General features: G+C 49.7%; 1 protein-coding gene across 2 annotated transcripts; it reads left to right on the top strand.

The window, feature by feature from the left end:
- Positions 1-1,033: 1,033 nt before the first annotated feature.
- On the top strand, positions 1,034-24,181 carry SPARC (secreted protein acidic and cysteine rich). 2 transcript variants are annotated; one of them, XM_058544476.1, is made up of 10 exons: positions 1,034-1,092; positions 11,280-11,349; positions 12,777-12,836; positions 13,448-13,535; positions 14,995-15,116; positions 16,981-17,101; positions 19,253-19,386; positions 20,073-20,221; positions 22,355-22,503; positions 22,980-24,181. In XM_058544476.1, the coding sequence occupies exons 2-10, from the start codon at positions 11,293-11,295 to the stop codon at positions 23,006-23,008; spliced, it is 909 nt and encodes a 302-aa protein (XP_058400459.1). In that variant the 5' UTR covers positions 1,034-1,092; positions 11,280-11,292; the 3' UTR covers positions 23,009-24,181. The 2 variants fall into 2 exon arrangements, with proteins under 2 accessions (XP_058400459.1, XP_058400452.1); XM_058544469.1 differs by having other exon boundaries at positions 12,774-12,836.
- Positions 24,182-24,584: the final 403 nt, after the last annotated feature.

The raw sequence follows: 24,584 nt of genomic DNA, 5'->3' as shown, positions 1-24,584 counted from the left end.
CGGGATAAACCTCAGAGTCTGTACCACTCATGTGAGTGCATGTATCCATAAGGCATGTCCTGTCAGCTTGTCCAAAGTTCCTTGAGGGCCAGATATTAATTCTTGTACCTCCCTTGCTAGGCATTTAATAAATATTCAACCAAGACCTACTGCACTGAGAAGTTCGTGTAGTGTAACTATGAACCAAGTTGACTATAGAATCAGCCTGCCTATACCACTTTTAGCCAGGTAATCCCAGGCAAGTGACTTAGCCTCTTGGAGACTCTGTTTCCTTCTTAGTAAAATGGGCATAATAACAATATCTAAGTCAAGGGCTTGCGGTGGAGATTAAGTCCTCAGTAAACCTTGGCTATGGTTACTTCTCTGATGATTATCAATATCATCAGTCTCCTTATCCGTTCTGTACTGATGACACGGATCCTCCTGCTAGAAAGCTAATCTCTCATTGTCTATTAGTGGTGCAATTAGAGTTAGAGTGCTTATTTTTAGACCATATCCCAAATCACCAATGATGATGCCACCAGTGGCAGCTTCTCTTGTCTGTACAGAGGTGAGTCCTGGCCTTGCCTTTGTCACAGTACAACCCCTTGAGTGGTTTTGCCCTTCTCAGCATTGCCTAATGTTGGGGAGGGCTCTTGTAAAGATCGCTGGTCATAAAGTCAAGACATTTGGGCCTGGCTCTGCCACTGGGGGCCCTTGGATAATCCCTTGCTCCCTCTAGGCCTCAGTTCCCCTCTACACAAGAAGGACGTTCCTTGTTCTAGGTGATTCCTGCGCGCCTGTCCAGCCCTGGCACTCTGTGAGTGCCCCAGAACCCACGAGACAGGCAGGGTTGAGAGTCTGCTCAGGACAGCCCACAGCAAGGAGATGAAGAAAGAAATGGAAGACACACACAGCTTTGGCTGCGGGGAGAAGGAGGAGGTGGGAGGAAGGAGGAGACAGAGGAGGAGGAGGGAGCGCGGGGTGGAGGGGGAGGCAGACCCAGCCCAGAGCTCTGAGTGGTTTCCTGTTGCCTGGCTCTAAACCCTTCCACATTCCTGCAGACCTTCAGACAGCCCAGAGCGCACTCCGCCGGCTGCCTGCTTGCCAGAGGTAAGCACAACCCCGGCCCTGCCTTCCCCTTCCCTGGTCGCATCAAGCCCTATCCCCTAGGTCACTCCTCTGGTTTGTGTACACGGGAGGGGAAGCTGTACCGGGATCAGGGATGGGGGTGTGCATGTTCTTCGGGCTCCATCCCCACTCCCGTTAAAGGCAGGAGCCGTGGACTCACTGCCTGTTGCTTTTCAGGTGGAATCACAGTATAACTTGGTCTCCCTTTTAGGTTTGCAGAAAATAATATCACTATGTCTTTGAGGGAGAATTTTCTGTCTCTCTGTCTCTCTCCGTGTCTGTTTCTCTGGTTTCTGAGGCTGCCTGCCTGTCCTCTTTGCTCCCTTTGCAAATGTGGCAGCTTCTTCCTTTCCTGGGAATCTGATCCTGTCACAGCTGCAACAGGGACCAGCTGGCAGCCAGAGTTTGCCCTGCTCTCCATTCCAAGAGAAGAAACTTCCTAGACTTGGTTCTTGGTCAGGGGCTCTGTTTTCCAAGAGAGACTTTGCAGGAATGATAAATTGATCTCTGGAAGACAAAGGGGGAGGCTTCATCCCTAATCACCACCTCCAGGAAGGCTCTTTTTTCCCTCCAATTCTCCCCCATCCACCATGCCCCTACACACACACACACACACACACACACACACACACACACACACAGACTCTGGTGCCACTGGCCTGAAATAGCACCATCAGATAGTCAGTCTTGGGTTAGGCATTGTTTCCATCTTGGGCTCCCTGGGGTGTAAACACAGGAACTCACCAGCAGTAGCCCCTAGTGTGTCTAGATCTGAAGACCCCAGGCATCTGGTATCATCCAACCAAAGTACTGGGCCCTAGGGAGGTCGGGTGTGGTGGGGGATGAGCTGAGAAGGGGAAGGGGGAAGGCAAGACAGAGGGTTCCAGGGCAACCTTCTCACATCTCCTTGTTTTGAGAAGATCCAACCCTACAAAGAACCGGTGTGTAGCCTTTTGGGGCATTAGGTCTTCTTCAGATAAACTCCTTCCTGTCTTTACCCTTGTTGGCTCCATTGGTTGGTTGATGAGTGGACTTCCTGAGTTCTGAAGGACACCAAGGGAAAAGGGGGCACTGGGATGAGGCATGTCCTCTAGGAAGCCCAGTCTGCCCAAAATGGAAAAGAGGGGCACACATTTTCCTCCAGAAAGGACAGCATTCTATGCAGAAAACATAGAGAAAATATTTTCACCAGCAATTCTCTAGGGTTACATTTCTATATACCCAAGTGCTGATGGTAGAGCGAGAAGCAAATCTGCAGTAGGGTGGCAGACTTAAGGTATGCTTAGGTAAGTGTCTCCTCTGGACTTAGTTTCCCTGCCTATAAAGTGAGAGGGTTGGACTTGATGGTCTTCAAGGTGCCTGATGTCCTCTGAAACTTTCAAAGGAAAGTCTCTTAAACCAGAATCCACCGACTGGCCTTTGAATGGGCTTCAAGGCATCTGCAAGCCCCTTAAAATTGTATGTACAGTAGTGCGTGCGTGTGTGTGTGTGTGTGTGTGTGTGTGTGTGTGTGTGTGTGTGAGTGAGAGAGAGAGGGAGAAAATACAAGAGGGTGTTCACAGCCTTCTGTCTTAAGATATTCTCAAATGGATGCATGACCTCCAAAATAGCCAGAAAGCATAGTGAGAGATGGAGTGGGTGGGACTGGAGGCAAACATATATTTGCAGGAGGATGAAAAAGTTTGAAATGGGAGTGGTTGGGGAAAGAGCGAGTTAACTCCCAGCCATCAGCTGCCACATCGACAGAGCCTGGAGCAGGGGGAGGAAGGGAGGGGTGGAAGGGGGGTGCCTGGAGAAGGAATCAACTTTTGAAACTTTCTCCAAGTCCCACCCACAGAAAGCCTCTTCTTTGCCATGACTCACTCTAGGAGGAATGCGAGTTGCCATGGCAACCTTTTTTTCAGGGTCTCTGCCTGCTGACTGGGAGGGGACACTGGGAACACTCAGAACTTCAGGCTCAGTCTGACTATCCCCCACTCCACTCCGTCCCCAAATACCAGGAGAGCAAACTCTAGGCCCTGCCCTTCTGACCTCCCAGGATCCCAGGGCAGCAGTGGGGCTTTGATAAGCTTCATACTTCGTGGACAGGGTGTTTGAAGACCTGAGTTTTAGTTCCACCTCTGCCCCAAAAGTGCCATTGACTTTGAACAAATTGCTTCTCCTATCTGAGTCCCAGTGTCTTCCTTCGTTAAAGAGCAATAACAGCAGCCACCTCAAAGGGATATTGTGTGGACAAAATGGGATAATGTACAGGGGAACACTTGGTAAACTGAGGCCCACGCACCTAATGTGATGTGTTTTCAGAATTGATAGATTTATGGCATCCAAAGAGTTGGTGAGATCATTCCCAGCTTTTTTCTCTGGCAAATCCATCATCTTGGGGTTTGCATATAACTTCCCTTTCCTAAAAGTGCTGATAGGCATATCTAAAAAAACTAAATATCATCTAGATTCAGTTAATTTGGGGACGTCCTTGAGTATTTCCCAAGAGTATTGTACCCTCCAGTGCGGAAAGAGCATTGGCCAAGGCACGAGCAGAGGTGGGTCCTAACTCACAGTAAGTGACATTGGGAAAGACCCTTCCCTCCTCTGGGCCTCAGTTTCCCGATCTGTTAAATGAGGAATCTAAGCTAGATGGTCTCCAGGTGCCCTTCCAGCTCTGAAGTCCGCGAACCTAAATCCAGATGCTGCTTTCATTAAAAGCAATCTCTGGCTGACATTTTTAACACCCCGGTCCCTCTAGTTGAAAAAGAAACAAGAGAGGAGGGGCTAGGGGGTTCTTGGGTTGCATAACACTCCTGCTAAAATCTTTATCCATCTGTAGAGGCTTGTCAACTAATCACGTGACTGGGGTTTGCTAGTCACAAGAGCAGATTTCCTTGCTGAAAATAAGCTATAAATAGGAAAGGATGGCGGAGGAAAGGAAACAGCTGAGGATGTCAGGTAAACAGGAGAATATTTGGTTTTTGAGGTGATTAGATAGGTAGCTAAGTGTGCAGAAGATAAACAGGGACAGACACAAACCCATGAGGAGGCAGGGTAAAAACATGTCACCAACAGGCACTCACTGGCACAGTTAAAAATAATTGCCTCAATACCTGAGCAGACACAGAAGGTCATGCGCTCGCTCACTTCTCCCTGGGCAATACCTTGACTCGCAGGCAAGTTCCAGGTCTACATCTTGATGCAAACGCAAACTCTGATCCTTACTTGTACAGGCCGAAACAGACAGATGCCGAGTCAGGTAGACACACACAGACACAGCTTCACTCAGAAGTCCTTAAGGTAACTTACACAGACATACTGTCAGGTGTGCAAACCCAACTGCCATTTGTAGCCACACATAGATGTGCACAGCCAGGCATAACTACCGGTCATGACAGACCAACACGTTACATACACACAGCACCAGGCCACCTGTTATATTTTACAGATAGAGAAATTGAGACTCAGGAAGAGAGAATAACTTACTCAAGGTCACATAGCAAACTGATGTCTGAGCCAAACTTCCAGATGTTCACCTTGCTTTTTCTTGTTTGTTTGTTTCATCTGATCAGTTTGGTATCACGCCTACACACCTTCCTCTATAGGCAACAAGCCCTGTGGATAATAAGTGATGAGCAGTGCTTTCTCTGTCCCCTTGGCTGGCCTGCTATGGCCTATCCCAGCCCACATGGCTTTGTCATTAAGGCAGCACGACGAGGCTAATAGGAAGTCTGCTCCTTTGCTTCCTGCTGGCTCCCTCCCTCACCTCCTTTAGAGGAGGGAAAGGATGGCTGGAGCTTCATTAATCCTGGGGATTAATGAAGTTACCTTTTCTCTAGAGCACAGAGCCTGGATCCTAACCACAACCCTAACTCGGGAACAGCTGGGCTGAGCAGGGCCAGGGCCGGCAAGCAGTGACTTGCCAGAATTATTTAGAAAAATAGCCTCCTCCTCATCCAAGAGGAGATGTCTTAGACAGGAAGTTAACTCTGCCTTCATTTGTCCAGCCATAGAGCTTGATGTCTGTAGGGAACACATGGATGGAGACACCATGTCTCTCCAGAGCTGGGTTCTTTCAGACACTTGGGATTAACCTATCTGATCTGGGGATCCTTCTGGGTCGTCTTGTGTTAGTCATGGTATTAGGATTCCAGACTGATCAGATGAAAAAGGAAACAGAACAAAACCAGCTAAACATCTGAAAGTTTAGCTCAGGCACCAGCTTGGATGACTTCGAGTAAGTTATTTTCCCATTTTGATCCCCAATTACTCTATCTCTAAAATCAGAAGCATGACAAAGAGGTTTCACATGGCTTGACATCTTACTAACTTAGCTTAGACAATACAACTTACCAACGTATTGGTAGCGGCTGCCAGAAGAACTGTGTTCAGGATTCAGATGTCACTCCGGACTTTAGGGGAAAAGGCCATATGTTTGATTAGCAATGTCTGCCACATGCAAAGGAGAGGCAGGTGAAGGCATACATGCCACGTATTTGCTATCTTCGGGATGTGACCGCCTGGACACTTTGATGTTCTTTCTCATCCCTTTCATTTGTGGTCACCCTGATGCAGCAGTGGCCCCTAGAGGGAGCTAAGGAGGAGACCCAGTGGCTCCACCCCGGGGCCTCTCCTAACCATGGTGAAACGTGGCATCTTAGTGGAATCTCAGTCAGGCTGATTCTAGTCTCAAACTCCAGGGCTACTTCTGAGTTGCCCCAGAACCTCTTCAATCCCAGGCTTGAGCACCCATAACACCCTAAAATCTTCCCTTAGCTTCTTCCTTTCTGGCGAGAAATATTAGAAGCAGAAGCAGAGAGTCAAGGGTGAAGTTTGGGAGAGGTGATCCTCTGAAAGGCTTCGGCTGAGTTACTCAGATCCTCAGGGCTGAAAGGGACCTTAGGGACCACCTTGTTCAAGGATTTTCAACTGTGTTCGTAGGGGAACCCAGAGATGCTCCAAGGCATCTCAGGGGGTGTCCGAGTGAGCAGGACTTTCAGCCCCCATCTCAACTCCATTTTCACCTGCTTTTGTTTTTTAATTTCAAGCCGCTTTATTGAATAGGTAATAACGCATTCACATGTTTCAACAAATGCAAGAGGCCTTTAGCTGTTTCAAATATTGGACTTCTGCAGAAGGCTTCGTTGAAAGAAAGGGATCCCTGGCTTACATAACTTTGAATACTACTGATCTAAAACAACCTCCTCATTGTGCTGACAGGCAGGGGTAGGTGAGGTCCAGGGAGCAGAGGAGCCTTCCCCCAGTTTGCATCGTGAGCTGGAAGTCAAGTTGCTGAGACTCCATCCCAGGACTCCTGACTTCCACATCACGAGACCACCTCTGAGTGGCTGTGTCTGCTCCCCGGGGTGTGACCACATTGGCCACAGTGGCACCTCTCTGGCCTGGCTCTGCCCTCCTTCTGAGTCCCAGCTTGCTAGTGGGCCTGGCTTCTGGGTTCCTTTATTAGTCTCTCAACTTGTTTTCCTCTCTTTGGGCTTGTTTACCAACAGTATGTGTTTTCGGAACCCTTGTTTCTAAGCCAAACAGTGGGAGTGAGATATTTGGCTTGCATCAGCAGCCCAACTAAGAGGCGAGGCTGGGGCAAAGCCTTCGTCACTGTGTCCTCTGGAGCCTGGGATGGTGTCCCCAGGCCAAGAGGAACAATGTCTCCTTTGTTCTACCCCAACACCCTTTCTCCCTGGGCCACAGACAAAGAGCCAGGATTCTTGCCCTGGAATCTTGAGGGGGATGGAGATTCTGCGATCCTTGGATTTTTAAGATGCTCTTCCAAACAGCATTGCTTACCTTTTGTATTCCCTCATGTAAATCACCCATGAGCCTTTCAACGTGGGTACGATGTTTCCATTTTACAGATGGAGAAATGCATTGAGTCCCAGAGAGGGAAAGCGACTTTCTGAAGGTCACACAATTATTAAGTGGCAGAGCCAGGATTTGAACCAGTAGATTCTGTCTCCAGAGCACATGAGCTTACTTTTATGTTGTCCTGACTCTACCCAAGTTTATAGCCCCTTGCTCTAATATGGTAGCCACTAGCCACACATGGCTTATTTAGATTGAAATTAATTAAAATTAAATACAATTAAAAATTCAGTTCTTCATTTGCACTAGCAACATTTCAAGTGTTCAACAACCACATGTGGCCAGGAGCTACCGTATTGGTCAGCGCAGTTATGGCACATTTTCATCAACTCAGCAAGTTCTGTTGGACTGCGTTGCTCCATACATTTTTCACTCAAATCAGATTTGATGATTCAACTCAGATTCTGTGCTTCACGTTCTTGAGAGTCTATGATTCCAAGACCCACAGTCGAAAACTCTGTGATTCTGAGATTTCCCCCAGTTTTGACTTTCAGTAACTTTTTGGTGTTCAGAGAGAGCCCGAAGGAGTGCTTTATGTTTTGAGGGAGATGAACTAGAGGTCTGGATGTACTTTTCCATCCTCAGAGTTTCTCCAGAGACACAGAAGTGACCTCAGCTTCAGGTCCTGCTGGCAGCCACGGCCAGGTTCTCAGCCGTCTCCAGAGCAAATAAAGGTAGAAGGAAAGGACTCCATGTACAGAACAGGAGGCGGCAGCGGGGTGGGGGTGAGCGGCGTCTGCATCTGATGACCACCAAGCCAAGGGAAACACACTTCCTCCCAGCACCTCGGGCCAGTTCACAGCCCAACGGGGCCCCATCCAGGTGGGCACCTGGGCGGGAGCGGCAGCCAAGGGCAACAGTGTGTGAGGTAGAGAGCAGCCAGCAGTGGAGCGGGACTTCCTGGGTCTTCGTCAGCACAGCCACTCACTCCCTGGGGCTCTCGGCACGTTTCTTCTCCTCTTTGGGCCTCAGTCTTCTCACCTGTACTATGGGGCAGAAAGACACGCCTTGAGCCCCTAACGGGATGCTGGATTATGAAAACACTTTGAAAAGGATAAATATTTGCATCATCACCAACTAAAGAGATACAAAGGAGGGAGTTTTCATTTAATACTGGGTGTTTATGTTTTCACCAGTCACGCCAGACCTAGTTTAATCGGCAAAGGATGTGTGCACAGCTGATAAGTTCTGAATGCTGGGATTTGACCCTATGTTCTGACCTTGCTGAGGTGACTGTTGCATCTCATTAGCTTTGCAGGATGGGTGGCTGACCTCTTAGGCCAGTGGTATTTTAGGTAACCTCAGAGGGGGTCTCATGGGTATGCAGGGCATATGGCCATGCGTCCAAGAACAATCCAGCTGTTCCTCTTCCCACCCATCCCATTATCTGGAAGGACAGGGTTCTGGGACTGGTGATGTAGTGCTAGATACTGGCAGAACCCAAAATTTGGGAAGGAACTCCTCCTCCATGATTTTGTGTCCTTTTCTTAACACTCTCACTTTTTGCATTTCTCCTCCACCCCCATGCCAGGCTCTGAACATAAACTCTATTGGGCCCAACCCAACTCCATGAGAAAGAATTTTGTCGACTTGGTAGAGGCCTGAGTGTTGCATGACTTCCTCCCTCTCAACTTAAGATTCCTTGGGAAAGTAGGACTAGGAGCCCTCCCATGCCTGTCTGCCTACCTGCCAGTGTGTCAGAGGCTCCAAGGGGACAGTGAATGTGTGAGACCTTTAGAAATTATAAAGCGCTACAAGATTCAGAACTATTTTTCTTTTTTATTTTTTTTTTGTGAGGAAGATCAGTCCTGAGCTACCATCCACGCCAATCCTCCTCTTTTTGCTGAGGAAGGCTGGCCCTGAGCTAACATCCGTGCCGATCTTCCTCCACTTTATGTGGGACGCAGCCACAGCGTGGCCTGACAAGCGGTGCGTCGGTGGGCACCTGGGATCCGAACCCCGGGCGGCCAGCAGCGGAGCGCATGCGCTTAACCGTTACGCCACGAGGCTGGCCCCAGAACTATTTTTCTCTTCTGGCTGCAACACTAGGATGGGGGGAGGGGCAGAAAGGGTGAGTGTGACACTGGGAAAGAAGTGCAGGAAGGTGGCGAGACAGGACAGATGCAAGAGCCGACTAACAAACCTTTCCCTGGTCACAGAGGGGAGCGTGGTTCCTCTGCTCAGATGAAGGGTGCACACTCTGGAGGTGTCAGTCTTCCTGGTTCTCCAACCTGGAGCTTATTACCTTTCCAGTCCTAGCTGGGCTATTTCTACAGTGGTGTGACTTCGCTGTCATTGGAGCCCAGACAACACCTTTTTTTTTGTTCTAGCTATCAGACTCACTGCGACCCTTCGATTACAAACAGTCCCAGACAAGTCCTTCATTGATACTTTCTCTCCTGTTCCATTCATCCAAAGCCACATGCAGGAGTTGTTTTGTTTGTGTCTTCCAAATGGGGAAGCAAGAAGGGAGATTTTTCCACCTCCAGGCCTGGGAAGAACAAGTATACAACTGTGTAAGGGGAGGAACATTCCAAAAACTGCCTGGAAAGGAAAAACTGGACTCTTCTGGGAGTTAGGGCCATGGTGAAGCAATGCCAAGCTCCCAGGTTGATTCCTTTAAACTTCTATTAACCTTATTTCATGCACACTCCATGAAATAGGAGGTGAAGTTTTGTGTCTATTTTAATCAAATAAAGGACCGTTGGGAAGTCTGCTACTCCCCTGCCTGCTTCTGCTATCCAAATACTATAATCCAAAGTGAAAATGTATGATGCCAGAGGTGATGATGTGTGCCAAGACCAGCATGTGCCTCTGACATTTTAAGGGCCCAGTCTACCACCTCAAATTTCGCCTAGTCTAACTCTCTCAATTAACGGCAGGGGGAACCAAGGTCTAGAGAAAATGAAGGATTTAACCAATACACCAAGGTAATATTGAGAGAGAACAAGAATCCCTGGCATTAATTCCAAGCACGTGTGTTTTCCGTGATGCCAGGGTGCCTCCCACCAAGGTGCCTGGTCAGTTGAGAGGTCTTAGAAAGGATTAGGGATGATGAGCCCAATATGGAAGTTTGGGGGGACAAAAGAGGAAAGACACGGTCACTGCTCACCTTGACTAAAAGCTGCTTGGGGCTGAGGGAGCACGCTTGTGCTGTGTGGCCACAGGAGGAGGAACAGAGTAGACCAGGAGAAGTTTGAGGGAGGCAAATTTAGATCAGTATGAGGAAGAACTTTCTAAAGCCATTTGGAAATGAAGTGCATTTAGTTAGAACAAGAAGTCAAACATCCCCACCACAGATCCCCTATTAGGGATAGCATTTTGGCGTTGAATCATCAGAGGAACTTCTGCTTCAAGATCCCTTCCAGTCATGAGATTATTAGGGTCGAGAGCGTGGCATCTAGAGGGTGAGGTCTTAGCAGTGAGCAGGGCAGGAGAAGTTTCTAGATCTCAGCTAACATCCTTTAGCTGTGAAGGAGAGAGAGAGAAGGTAACATGGAACACATGCACGCATTTGGATGGTCTCCCTGCGGGATCCAGAGAAGTGCTGCCCTTTCTGGGTAGAATGGGGAAAAATGTGGCCACCCTCAAGTTTCCACTGGTCACATTCCAAGACTATTGTTCTTTGTTGTAGATCTCATTGTCTCAAATTGGCAAGAGATTGATGCCTATTAACTTCTCCCATTACAGAGGGGGTAGGAAGGAAGAGAAAGAGGAGGAGAGTTTGGGGGGAGAGGAAAAAAAAGAATTCTAGAACATCAAGAAATCCAAGAAATCCTAGAACTTCAAGGGCCCTTGAAGATGATCTGCTTCAGCATTGCCCAAACTTGACTAGTTAGCCAATCACCTTTGTCAAATCACTTTTAAAAACTTAAATAAACATTTTGAGAGAGGCGACTTTATATCATTACCATAAATGGAAAAATCTGTGTACTTTTGTCATAAGTAGAAGGAAACTGTAAAAATAAACACAAAGCAGACAAAACAACTGTATTGAATTCCAGCTGGATGTAGTTTCCTGTGGAGGCTCTGAGCCAGAGTTCTGCTCTTTCTTAAAAAGGGAGAGAGATGAGTGTTAGAGAGATGTTAAAGACATCTTAGCACCAAACTGAAACTTTCTCCTCATATAACTAGGATTGAAAGAGAATTGAGTAGAAGCAACTTTCTCCCACGTCTTTCACTATCATTTAACGTGTACCATCAACAATTATCTTGCGTATCACAGGAATTCAGAGATGTCAGAAGCGATTCTCCACCAAGAAGCCTCTCACTCACCGAAATCTTGTTCTCTCTTCTCCTTACAGGGTTCCCAGCACCATGAGGGCCTGGATCTTCTTTCTCCTTTGCCTGGCCGGGAAGGCCTTGGCAGCCCCTGTGAGTACCTAAAGATCATGTCTGCTTGGTCTTACCTCCCACCACCAGCTCAGAGGCATCAAATCTGCCAGCCCTGGATGTTCAGAGCGGACAGGGACTTCCCCATCTCGAGTTATTTGTCTTATTTTTTAAAAAGATTTTTCTCTTAAACTGAAAAGGTCAGGAGAAAAATTGAGATGAGGACCATTGGGTGGAGATTCCAGAGAAGAGAGAGTTCCAAGCAGTGTGAAGATGAACATATTAGCAGTCAGAGCTTCCCAGAAATAGACTAGGCATGCTTTAGAAGGAAGTGCCCTCTGTGTCATATGAGGAATTCCAGCAGAGTGAGGGTTGCTGCTGCGGGTGATGTTAGAAGAGAGTCAGCCACAGAGAGAGGGCTGGTTAGTTTCTGAATCAGTGAGGGCTATTTGGTTGCAAGCGACAGACTCCAATCTGACTGAATTAGGGGGGAAAAGAATATAGGGGTAGGTTATAAAATTAAAGGCCTTGGGCAGAACTAGCAAAGGGCAGCTCCAAGATCTGGGAGGTAAGAACTAATGGACAGTTTCAGAGATGTTGCCATCTGAGTGCGTCTGCTCCAACGGTTTTCACGTCTCGAGAGAATGTGACAAGAAGATTTTAAAAAGTTCCAAGAAGAGCCACTCTGGCTGAGCTTGGGTCCTGGGGAGTACAGGGCGGCTTGACTGACAGACGGTCCCTCCAAGAATCGCACGCAGAGGGCCAGTAGTGATCATCCAAAGCTAGACTGGAAGCCATTACCAGAAGAGGGAGGAAGAAATGTGGGCAGGCAAAAAGAATAGTTTCTTTCGACTTGTAATTCCCTCATTGTCTCTTCACTAGGAGGTGTGAGTGATGGTCGACTCTGGCAATCTTGATCAGGCGGGTAGATTTGGGTAAAAGATTTAGCAAGGTTAGCATTACTTTTAGAAGCAGCCCCCGCCAGCTAGGAGGCCTCAGTTATATGTTATCTTGCTATTCCAAGTTGACATGGCAAGAAGAAATTACGAATAATAATAACGATATTAATAATAATAATAATAATATCACACTTGTGGGAAAAATAATGACATCTGATTAAAATTCACGGTGTTTTTCCTGTCTCTGAGATGCCTGGAGTTGGTCTGCATCAGTAATTTTCAGACTTTGCAAGAGTCAAAGTAGTGGAAATGTTTTCCAAGTTCAATCTTAGATAGACACCTTAGGTATAAAATATACCAAAGGAGGTGTTCCACGGCACCCCGTGTTTGGCTTCTCCTTTGCCCTCATCGCCCCACCCATGGCAGTTCCTGAGGCACAGCCTTGGGAACCTCCAATGAGCTGCTCTCCTAGCTCCCCCAGCCATAGTGTTCCAGGCAGGAGACACTTCAGAGGTGAAGCTGACCTTGGCCCTGACCTCTCTGAACCCCATTTTCTCTTCCTGACAGCAGCAAGAAGCCCTGCCTGATGAGACAGAGGTGGTGGAGGAAACCGTGGCTGAGGTGTCTGAGGTACGTGGGTGGTGACCCTAGACCCCCAGCCCCTCTCTGTCCATATCCATTCCCTGGGGAAACCACACAGGTGCTGTGGGTCTCATGCTGGAATGGGGCATTCGTCCCCTTTCCACGTGTACACACAGCACACATGTAAATCTTGCGTATTCCCCAATCCTGACACACTCCTGAATGCTTCCCAAACCTTCAGTGGAACTCTACATTTGGGAGCCATGATTTTGAAATTTTTTCTTTTTTAAGCTATGGGACAGTTTTTCTTAGATGATCACCCATGGTCTCCCCATACATCAAACAGATGAGAGGGGAGCTGCTCTGGTGTGGCTGGCAGGGGTGGAGGGCTTCGCTGCCCTCCTGCCCTAATACCCTTGGCATCTCAATAGAGCTCCAGGACACTGAAGACACAGTGGGTCTATAAGATTAAAGCTAAATTCTGGTCCTGGCATTTGTGCCCTCTGTCACCTGGACCCAGCACACCTTTTCAGCTTGACTCTCATCATCCCCTTGTGGGTGCCTGAAGTTCCAGGCAAGTCTCCCTCCAGCCTGCACCCCTTCCTTCCAAGTCTGGCGTCGGAGTGGGACAGTGACTCATTCTTCTCCTTCCACCCCAGGTACCTGTGGGAGCCAACCCTGTCCAGGTGGAAGTAGGAGAATTTGATGAAGGTGCTGAGGAAACCGAAGAGGAGGTGGTGGCTGAAAGTAAGTCCCTTCCCCGTGACTTGGCACATCCAGTCTTTGCCGCACTGCTGCCTGAGCCTGGGGTGTGGGGACAGCTTACGTGAAGTTCCCTCCCAAGGAAATGCAGGATAGGGTCCTCCGTACAGGGTGGGCTGTGGAGGAGAAATGGCTTTGACTTAAAGGCTGGGAACATTCTCTGGCACTCAGTCTCCTGGACTCTGGGAAACATCTCTTTATAGCCAGGCCGTCCATGATGTGAGTGGCAGGAGGGGAAGTTCCTCAGCTGGAAATGGCCTTCTCCCCTTACAGGTCTCTGCCCTGATTCCAAAGTTGGGCTTCATGTTCCTGCTGAGGTTACCGGTCACTTCTGGTCACCAAACTCCTCGATGACCTCTGTCTCAGCCTGAGCCCCACATGGGAGCAGACCTGAGAGCACCTCAGAAGCTTTCACACTCATTAGCTTATTTGATTTTCACACAGCCATGAGGAAATAAGGCATGGAAACCTGACATAACTCATATAATGCTACCCGTGGAGTTAGTGCCAGAGGGAGAGAAATGACCTAGGGCCACTGGGCTGGCATCTCCACTCCACAGAGCAGAGGCATCGCATTCAAAGGGTTAAGAGCATGGACCCTGGAGGCAAGCCAACCAAGGTTTGCATCTAGACTTGGACTCCCCATGCTCTCCTGAGCCTCAGCTTCCTCGCTTCTCACAAGGGAATGATGAAGATGGCAGAACTTGGCCCCAGGGCTGTCAGAGGATTGTGATACAAAGCATAAAAGCAATTGGCCCAGTGCCCGGCAGAGCAGGCATCCAACAAAAGATTGCTAAAATATCCCAAATCAAGCATCTGGAGGAAAAGGCGAGATTAAGCTCTCATCCTGAGGGCACAGAGTTTTTGTTAGAGCAGAGGGGCATCTACTGAGTCATGTTCCTTCCCTCCTCCACGCCCACCTCATCCGGTGTTTACCAGACACAGCTGGGCTCTATTGTTCGGTGGGGGCCTCAGCGCCCTTCTGCCTTTTCCTCTGCTGCCATTCAAGTCTGTTTTGTTGGGCCTCATAGCTTCCTGGCTCCATGACAAAGCCAACTTTCCAAGTCATTCCAGAAAGTCTATTCTAGAATCCAGAAATGCCTCACTATGATTGATCCACTGAGAGCTGAAAATACGACAGTTGCTTCAATCGTCCAGGCAGCTGTATGGCATCCAATGCTTCAGGGTCCCAGACTAAGCCTACAGCCCCCTGAAATGTGCCTGACTTTGACCTCAGACTGAGTCTCTAATCCCCAGACTGAGCCAAATGCTCCCCTAAATGCCAATTGCTGGGCTCAGCAGAAGAGAAGAGAGGACTCAGGGCTTCCAAAGCCCTGAGTAGGGACCACAGCCAAGGACTTCTGCCCAATGATTGGTCTGGATTGGGTTGGGGTGGACGTGCTAGCCCAAGTGGTGCTAACTACATGCCCTTGCACTCTACCAGATCCCTGCCAGAACCACCACTGCAAACATGGCAAGGTGTGCGAGCTGGATGAGAACAACAGCCCCATGTGTGTGTGCCAGGACCCTACCAGCTGCCCTGCCCCCATTGGCGAGTTTGAGAAGGTGAGGGCTGTGGGACAGGGGCAGGAGGCTAGGGGATTGGGCTCTCCAGAACACAGAGTGTCTGCCCAGAAAATTGTTGGTTTGGTGGTTCCAAGGGGCAGCTCCACTCTCAGAAGTCCCCTCACTAGGTCTAGTCACTGCCAGAAAGTGGAGATGAGTCAGAGGTGAGGAGGTGAAGCCTGCCACTGGATCTCTCCAGCAACCAGCAAGAATTTATTCAGCACCATAAGGTTGCAAGCTCTATGTCAGACTCAGAACGGACTGCATCAACAGCATCAGGCACTGAGATAGGGGCTTTCTCTATGTGGAAGCAGCTCAACAAAGTAACAGATCCAAAAATGTGGGTTCTGGGTCAGACTGAAGGTTGACTTCAAACCCCATCTCCACTACATGTTAGCTGTGAGATCTTAGCTAAGTTGCTGAAACTTTCCATGTCTCTATTTTTTCATCTATAAAGAGGGGGATAGAAATAGTCTTTATCTCATAGGCCTATGGTGGGGATTAGTCAGATAATGCCTGGTACTTAATAAGTACCCAATATGTGCTATTTTTTTTTAATCTTTCAAACCTATTCATTCTACTTCCAATAGGACTCATTCAACCAACCATCCATCCTTCCATCCATCCATCTAAGTAAATATTTATTGAGCACCTGCTCATGCCAACCATTGTGCTAGTGGTGACCTAGCTCAAGGCAGCAAATCCGGTACCAGCAATATTCCCACAACCTCTCATCTGTCTTCTCCATCTTCACTTTCTCCCCAATATAAATTATCCTCTGGGCTCCAAATTTTAGCATTATTGTCAACTCTTGCCTCCTCCTCACCCCTTAACCCCCAACCCATCGGTCACCAATGCCCATCAATACTCCCTCTGCAGTGATGTGTAAGTAATACTAAATAAGCACATGCAGGATGTTCAACACAAGGCTCCCCTCCTCCTAACAAAGCTACTCACTGCCACTGCCCTCATTCAGCCCTCGGCATCTGCTTGGTCACCCCCATGTGCAGAGATTCCCTAGAAGGACTCGCGTGACTCAGCATACAGTTACTCATAGTTAAGATTTATTACAGCAACATATTAAGGATACACAACTGGATCATAAGGGAACAAGACACAGGCAGCATCTGAAGGAATCCATGCACAGGCTTGCTTACTCTCTCCCTCCCATGAGGCGCCTCACAGAGTGCACTCTTCCCCAGCTACAGAAACGCAGCCACATGTGAGAGAGGTTTCTGCCCAAGGAAGCCTATTAGAGACTCAGCACCCCAAGTTTCAAGTGGGGGCTTGACACATAGGCATCCTCTGCCTAACACATACCAAAATTCCAGATTCTCAGAAGGAAAGCAGATGTCCCCCAGAAACCATATTATTTATATAAGCAATCTACGCACAGTGAGCCACCTTTATCATTGGTGGAAAGTTTCATAACAGTGCAGGGAACTGTTTCCCAGCTGAGTTCCCAGATGCCAGCCAAGGGCCAACTTTACAAGCAGGTCTAGCTAAGGATAACAATCTCAGGCCTGCTGTGTTAACTCTTTTCTGTACACTTTGCCTTTTCCCATCCGTATCTTTAATTCATCCTTTCCGTATCTTCCAGGTTGGTTTTCCCATATCTCAGCCCTGACTCAGTCATGCTTCTGCTCAGAGGCCCACAGTGGCTCTCAGCATGGGCTGAGCATTGGCCTGGGAGCCCAAAGAGTGGGTTCTTGCCGCAGCCCCATCACTAGCTCACTGTATGACCTTGGACTAATCATATTCCTCGCTTGACCCTCAGTCTCCTCATCTCTGAAATGGGTGAGGATGGTCGTACCAGCGAAGGGCTTTGGGAATGAAGGTGCGAAAATTTATGTTTTGCCCATAGGTGTGCAGCAATGACAACAAGACCTTTGACTCTTCCTGCCACTTCTTTGCCACCAAGTGCACCCTGGAGGGCACCAAGAAGGGCCACAAACTCCACTTGGACTACATCGGGCCTTGCAAATGTGAGTCTCTCCTTAGACCCTTCTAGCCTTCCATCTCGGAGAGAGAGCACTCTACCGACACTGATGCTGGCTCTGAGGCCCCCTGCCCCACCCCATGCTGTGTGATCTTGGGCAAATCTCTTCCACTCTCTGGGCCTCAAGGTTCCCATTTATAAAACGAGATGATTGTCCATGAGTAGATTCCTCTCAACTCTGAGTTGAGGACATCTCCGGGAAGTACTGAGCAGCTGTGGACGCACAAGATCAGGGAAGATTTCTGGGGCCTCTCACTAGCATCCAAGACAACTCATTCCTTTTCTCTAATGACAAGGAAATTCTTCTATAGGGCTAACCCAAGTCCTTCCTCCTTCAACATTGTAAAGCAAAAGTGATGTTCTACCTGAGCCTATAAAGTGTTGCTAAATATTTGAATTTGAATGCTTTAAAATAGGAGCAATCCTGTCAGCTCCCCTCAGGCCCTGTTACTCAGTATTGTCATATCCTTGGCCTTTTTACTCCATTGCATTCCTATCTGCCCATTAAGACGTGCGATTATCCACCGTCTTCTAGAAACCTAAGAGTTAGGTGTTTGGGGGAAACCATGCCAGGGTGTTGTCTGGCCTTTTGTTAGTGATCCCAGGTGCAGATTTAGCTGGCCCAGGTGCCTTCTTCAGCATTGCAGCCTCCCTCTCATTTGAAATACCCAGGGCCACATCTGCTCCCCCTCCAAGATAGCATCCACGTTCTGTGTCTGGTACATTCTGGCACCAGATGGCGCTGGGGGGAGGCACTCACCTGCCTCAGGTGTGCAGAGTGCAGAAAGGTAGGGGGAAATCCAGGTTCTCCTGCAGTCAGCCCCAATCTCCCAGTTATGGGTCCCAGGGTGTGAAGAGAAGGCACTGGCCTGGAGATGGAGGGAGGAGGAGGAACGTTGGTAGAAATTCTTGGGCGGTGACACTGAGGAGTGCGCCAAGGAGCCTTTTACCAAGCAGTTCCTGCTGTCCTCGAGGGCACTTTGCCCCCTCGCTCTACCTCCTAGTGTTTCCATCACAGATGCTCTCTTCTGCCCCCCAGCTGGTGGTAAAGAAGGCGGTCATCCTAACCACAGAGGGGGCTTTCCAGAGGTCCAAGGACGAGAGAAGGATCTGAGCCCCTAGGCAACCGCATGCCCCGGATGCTGGATGAGCTCTGATAATGTAGCCTTGAGCAAGCCCCTTCTCTCCACGTTGACCTCTAATAAGTCCGATAAGAGGGTGGACTTGGATGAAATCTCCAGTTCTGACATTCTGGGATTCTAAGTCCCAAAGACTAGGATGGAATCGTTATCGCTAAGAATGTTCTGGTGGGGGGCCGGCCCCATGGTTTAGCGGTTAAGTGTGCGTGCTCCGCTACTGGCGGCCCGGGTTCGGATCCCGGGCGTGCACTGATGCACTGCTTGTCCGGCCATGCTGAGGCTGTGTCCCACATACAGCAAGTAGAAGGATGTGCAACTATGACATACAACTATCTACTGGGGCCTTGGGGAGAAAAAGGGAAAAAGAGGAGGAGGATTGGCAATAGATGTTAGCTCAGGGCCAGTCTGCCTCAGCAAAAAAAGAGGAGGGCTGGCATGGATGTTAGCTCAGGGCTGATCTTCCTCACACACACAAAAAATAATAATAATAAAAAAAGAATGTTCTGGTGGTTGAGTGTTCCTGATCCCACCCCCACCCCCGCTGAGCTGGGCCTGTGGGTAAATGTTATCCCTCAGCCTCCCAGCTTCAAACACCTCCCAGCGGTTGACATCACCAGCATGGATCCTGGGCCTCCGCTTATGGGGCCCATCACCAGCATGGGTCCTGGACCTCCGCTTATGGGGCCCGTCACCCAGAAAGGTGCAGGAGCCATTGTAGTGAATCATTTCCCTCAGCAGACCAGATCAAGGCCAAGGGAGCACCCGACACGCCTTTGCACTTTTCCATGTGCAGAGCGCTCTTCCCCACACATAATCTCCTTTGCTCATGTGGTGTGAAGAAACTGTGGCCCTGAGAGGTTGAAGGTCACTGCCAAGGTCACTCATTGAAGTGGCTGTAGGAGGAGGGCATGGGGTGGGGAGGGCGGCCCAGCCAGCATGTCGGCCTTGGGCAGGGAGAGTCGGGGTCTGTGCTGACCACCGTTGTGTTTTGGACCTAGACATCCCCCCCTGCCTGGACTCTGAGCTGACCGAATTCCCCCTGCGCATGCGGGACTGGCTCAAGAACGTCCTGGTCACTCTGTACGAAAGGGATGAGAACAACAACCTTCTGACCGAGAAGCAGAAGCTGCGAGTAAGTGGCCTCTTTCCAGCCTGTCCCAGGGCGCCTGCCTGGCCCTGAGCCGGGTAGCTCCCGGCCCCAGGCTGGCTGGGATCCACAGTCTTGTTCCCAGAACTAGGCCCCCAAGTGTAAGCCTAAATGCCTGCTCTGCGGAGTGCCTTTGTCCTGGGCACCAGGACGCAGACTTCTCCTCGCTGCCTTTGGAGGCTCGTAGTGCACATTCACATCTTAAAGGCTCTGAGAAGTCCTGTAATGAAGAGACCTGCTCACTTTGTTTAGCCCACTTTGTTTAGAGACACAAACAACCCTATTCCTTTTTCCTTCTGAGTCTGTGGATCTTAAACTTTAATGGACATATTAAGAACTTGGAGTGCTGGTAAAATGCAGCTTCCTGGGCCCCACCTCAGGCCTACTGAATTAGTGCTTCTGGGAAGCAAGGCCCAGGAAGCTGCATTTTAACACACTCCCTGGGTCATTTTGATGTGGCAGCTCTATGGAAAACCCTTTGAGATCACCCCAGGCCTCCACTTGTGTGGATGAGATACTGGTACCCGTCTAGGCCGCTTCCTTTCGTCACTTTGAACCTTGGTCTTGGCTGGTCTCTGCCTCTCTGGCCTCCCATCAGAGGTGAGAGGGGCTCTGACTGGCTCAGACAGTCTCCCTGGACTCTTTGTCACACAGCATCTCTGCTCCCACAGGTGAAGAAGATCCACGAGAATGAGAAGCGCCTGGAGGCTGGAGACCACCCTGTGGAGCTGCTGGCCCGGGACTTCGAGAAGAACTACAACATGTACATCTTCCCTGTGCACTGGCAGTTTGGCCAGCTGGACCAGCACCCCATTGATGGGTAAGACCCCAAGCCCTCAGGATCTCGGGGGGCTGCTCTGGCTTGGCCCTGGAGTGGACAGAGCCATGATCAGGGCTGGTAGGTGCACTGGATATGGCCAGAAAACCTCTCCGCAGCCTCTGCTGCTCCAAGCCCTAGAGCCCACAGTTTGCCCAGGGGCTGGGGCAGGAAGGAGCAGGCTTCTGGAGAAAGGATGCAGAACTGGGAGGAAGACACTCTCATGCCAGAAGAGGTGGAAGTCAGTGGGCACTGAAAATCCTTCCTTAACCCTGTGAGTGCGGGCCTTGTGTATCCATTAGTTGAGCGAGAGTGAGCTAGAAAAGAGTGTCAGACTCCATGGGGCGGCAGGGGCCGAGGTGGGACACTTGCATGCTCTCGGTCCCTCAGCAAGACCCTGAGACCCAGCCCCAACAGGGCAAACTGGCCCTGGGAGTTCTTTAAAAATTCACAGAGCCACTCCCATCCACATCACAAGCCCTTGGTTTGATAGCTCCTGCCTCTTGTCCAGATGAGTTACTAAGTGCTGTGTGAGTGCCCTGCAGAATAGGCAGGCCTCCGGCCAGGGAGCAGACACTTCCTGTCTATGAGGTGCCCAGCACCGTTCCAGGCAGGGGATTAAACAGTCATCAGAACTGATGCGGTCCTTGTCCCCATGGAGCGCATGCTCACAGGTAATGATTGCTGCTCACTTTTACTTTTTTGAAGGAAAAAGTGAAAAAGACTCCCAGAAGTTGCAGGTGGTGACTCGCTGCAGCTGAGCAGGGCTTGTTCCCCTCACCACCACCTTCTGGCCTTCTCTTGCTGTGTGTTCCTGGAGGGGCATGCAAGGGAGGGCCACCTGCTCACACGCCTGGGGGAGCACACTGCACCCAGGGACACTCCTCTCTGGGAGGCTCACCTCCCGCTCTTGGTCCCGCCCGTGCGCCTGGAGCCTGCCCACCCTGTCGGCGATCCTGGGTGGCTGGGGTCTCCTGAGCTCTGGGAAACTCCCTGCTACTGCTCTCCCAGGCTCCTTCCATGGCTGGGATCCAACTGAGTCGCTCACTGTGGGGGGAGGGAGAAGTCAGGGGGCCATCTGGAGCGCAGGCTGAGCAGCTGGATCCCACAAAGGGGCCAGGAGGGAGGCTCCCAGACGGGGCTGCAAGGACTGTGCATCTGGGAAAGCTCTCCAGCCTGGGCCAGGGGATCCATCCTCCCCCTCGTCTGTCCCAGAGCTGTGTGGTGACCTTGCCTGAGTCTCTGCCCCTCTGTGGGCCTCAGTTTTCCCACCGGTGTACAAGGAAAGGGGAGGAGGGTGTTCCTTCCAGTTCAAACATATGTGATTCCTCCCATGAGTTGGGTGGGGCAGGGAGGGAGGTCTGGGGGTCAGAGAGAAAATTGGAGTCACATTGCAGTCTCTTGGGGAAGAGCGTTTTGAAAACAACTAGTTGAGGGCTCTGGGGAACAAGGAAAAAAATCTTCCATGAGCTCTGGAGTCAAGGCCAACTGAAGAGTAGGAATGGAGGACAGTGGGAGGGAAATCAGAAGGCTCCTCTCACATGCTACATGGTGTACGAAAAATTAAAGCTCTTTGAAGGTTAGACTTTCCTTGACCCTCCCTGTCCATCCTGTCCCTTCCCACACTCCTCCCCAGAAGTCAGCACTGCCATCCTTTTGATGTGTCTCTTTTTAGACTCTTTTCTCCACATTTGCGACTGCAGAAATGTGTGTCCGTAGAAGACATGCATTGTTGTTTCATACCAGATTTTGATCTACCAATAGTAGAAGTGCCGAATATTTTCATTTTAAGCTTCTGTGCCCCCAAGTCTCAGCCTATTAGGAAACAATTTAATGCACCAAGAGACCTTTGTTACGAACCCATGGGACCTCAGAACTGGAAGGGCCCTTAGACATTATGGCCAACTCCTCCCCCTTTAATGGAGCAGGAAACTGAAGCTAGAGTGGGGCAGTGCTGAGCTCTAAGTTCCACAGCAGGTCAATGGCTGAGCTGGGGTAGACCCAGGATCCTGTCCTGCAGTCCTGCACTGAATGTCCTTTTCTTCTGCCCTGTGGGGCAGGCTCACTCCCCACTTCTCCTGGTGCTGGGGTGCCGGGCTTTTCCATGCCTCACACCCTCCTGCCTCCTCCCGACAGGTACCTGTCTCACACCGAGCTGGCCCCACTGCGTGCACCCCTCATTCCCATGGAGCACTGCACTACCCGGTTTTTCGAGACCTGTGACCTGGACCACGACAAGTACATCGCCCTGGATGAGTGGGCCGGCTGCTTTGGCATCAAGGAGCGTGAGTGTCTGAGCAAAGGGGCCGTGTCCTCTCCCTCCCTCCTCTCTGCTCTTTCTGTCGTCTGTGTGTCTGTCCTCTCTGCCTGGCTCTGCTCTCTGTGCCTAGTTAATTCCTGTCTGCTCTCCCTGTCTGAGTGGTCCTTGCTCTCTCCAGCAGCTTCCTGATCTTTCTCTGTCCATCCGGCTGTCTCTTTCTCTTTCCCTTCCTCAAGCGTTAGCACTCACTCTGTGTCTGGCACTATTTTGGGAACCGGCAGGCACTTAAAGAGGAAACAGGAAGTGTAACTTGGCAGCGTGTGTGGCAAGGACACCAGACAGGGAACCAAAGTTCTCAGTCACTGACTTCCTGGGTGACCTTGGCCTGGTCACCTGGCCCCTGCTCCTGGGGATGGATGGGACCCACCGACTCCTTGGGAAGCACGTCTTCACGGGCACAGGGCCTCATTTCTAACTCCGCTCTCGCTTCTTCCTTTGCAGAGGATATCGACAAGGATCTGGTGATCTAAACTCCTGCCTCCTTCCGCAGGACCGGAGTCTCTCTCTCTGACATTTCCCTTCCTGATTCCCCCAATGTTTAAAATGTTTGGATGGTTTGTTGTTCTGCCTGGGGACAAGGTGCTAATATAGATTTAAATGAATACATTAACGGTGCTAAATATGGAAATTTTAACCCAAGTCATGACACTCTTAGTTGTAGCTCGGCTGTCAAGGCCTCTTGCTCACCCACTAACGGTCCCATTTTTCTCTTGCCATTCGCAGCACTGCCCATTGTCTTAGTGGCGTGTGGGTGGAAACTGACCTGCTCAAGTCTGCCTTCAGCACATAGTGTGTCTTCAGATTTTCTCTCTATTTGTCTTTTGAAACTAATACTCACCAAGTCAGACTTTGTGTTAATTTTATTTAGGGTATTGGCTGCCGGGGGAGGCCTTTCTCATGTGGCTTGAAGGTCGGCAAAGGGAAGTAATAGACACGTGACGTAGGCAAGGATGTTTCTGGGACCAGAGGACTGTGGTGGAGAAATCCCTGCAGACCCATCAACCAGAAGCACAGATAACAAGTCTGTTTGCCTGGGGCTGTGACCGAAAGAACCCGAGGCCGTGTTATGAAAATACGTAAACTCGTACATAAACCCAGTTCCTCGCCGTTTCCACCCCCCACCTTCCAGTGCCATTTCTTTCCACATTAGGCTGTTGGTTCAAACTTTTGGGAGCTGTGGACCACAGTTCTCTAGGCTCCTCCTGGCCCATGGGGGCGTGGATCACCACATCCTACAGGGCTTCTCCCCTCCTAACTGCCTGTGGGAGATGCAGGACTGGGAGGCTGTTTCAGCCAGGAAGGCCAAAATCAAGAGCAAGGCGTAGAAAGTTGTAAAACAGAAAAAGTAGAGTTGGTGAATTGGTTTTGTTTTTTTTTTTTTTGTTTCACATTTGGTGCCTGTCATGAGGGGTCTTTCCCTCTGTTTCTAGCATGTTCCTCCTTTTCTCCCTCTCCCCCTTTTTCTTCTATTAACCAAGAGAAACTTCAATGTCAATGGGATGGTCGGATCTCACAGGCTGAGAACTCGTTCACCTCCAAGCATTTCATGGAAAAGCTGCTTCTTATTAATCATGCAAACTCTCGCCACGTTGTGAAGAGTTTGACAAATCTTTCGAAATAAAAAGTAATGACTTAGAAACTGCCTTCCTGAGTGATTTTGCATGTGTCTTGGTCTTAGTCACCTCTTTACCCTGACACACAGACACGTGGACGTATGTATCTCCACGTGACTGCACAAACGCAAACACGCTGTTATGCTTTTGTACACACACAGGCTTATTTATAAACAGGGAGTGTATGGTTCCTATAAGCACACATTTAACTTGCTTTTAATTTTATGACCTGTGGGCTAACACTTTTTCATTATTGCACTTCATTATCAGAAGCACCAGGCTAAACGACTATCTCCTTTCACTAATCATTCATTCATTCCTCCATTTATTCAATAAATGTATATGATGTACCTACTATGTACCAGATCCCATGCCAGGTGCTGGAGACACAATTGTGGCAATGCAGACAAAGCATTTGTTCTTCTGGGACTTA

The sequence above is a fragment of the Diceros bicornis genome, chromosome 1 (genome assembly GCF_020826845.1).
Source record: "Diceros bicornis minor isolate mBicDic1 chromosome 1, mDicBic1.mat.cur, whole genome shotgun sequence".
NCBI classification, from domain to species: Eukaryota; Metazoa; Chordata; class Mammalia; order Perissodactyla; family Rhinocerotidae; genus Diceros; species Diceros bicornis.
Note: the sequence above shows the minus strand (reverse complement) of the source record. Positions and strands in the feature narration are given on the sequence as shown.

Bases quoted from the DNA above. Each gene is read 5' to 3' on its own strand.
- SPARC (XM_058544469.1), top strand. From the start codon at position 11,293: ATGAGGGCCTGGATCTTCTTTCTCCTTTGCCTGGCCGGGAAGGCCTTG. The intron at 13,536-14,994 runs GTAAGTCCCTTC...GCACTCTACCAG, and splicing joins AGAGGAGGTGGTGGCTGAAA to ATCCCTGCCAGAACCACCAC. The intron at 17,102-19,252 runs GTGAGTCTCTCC...TTTTGGACCTAG, and splicing joins CTACATCGGGCCTTGCAAAT to ACATCCCCCCCTGCCTGGAC.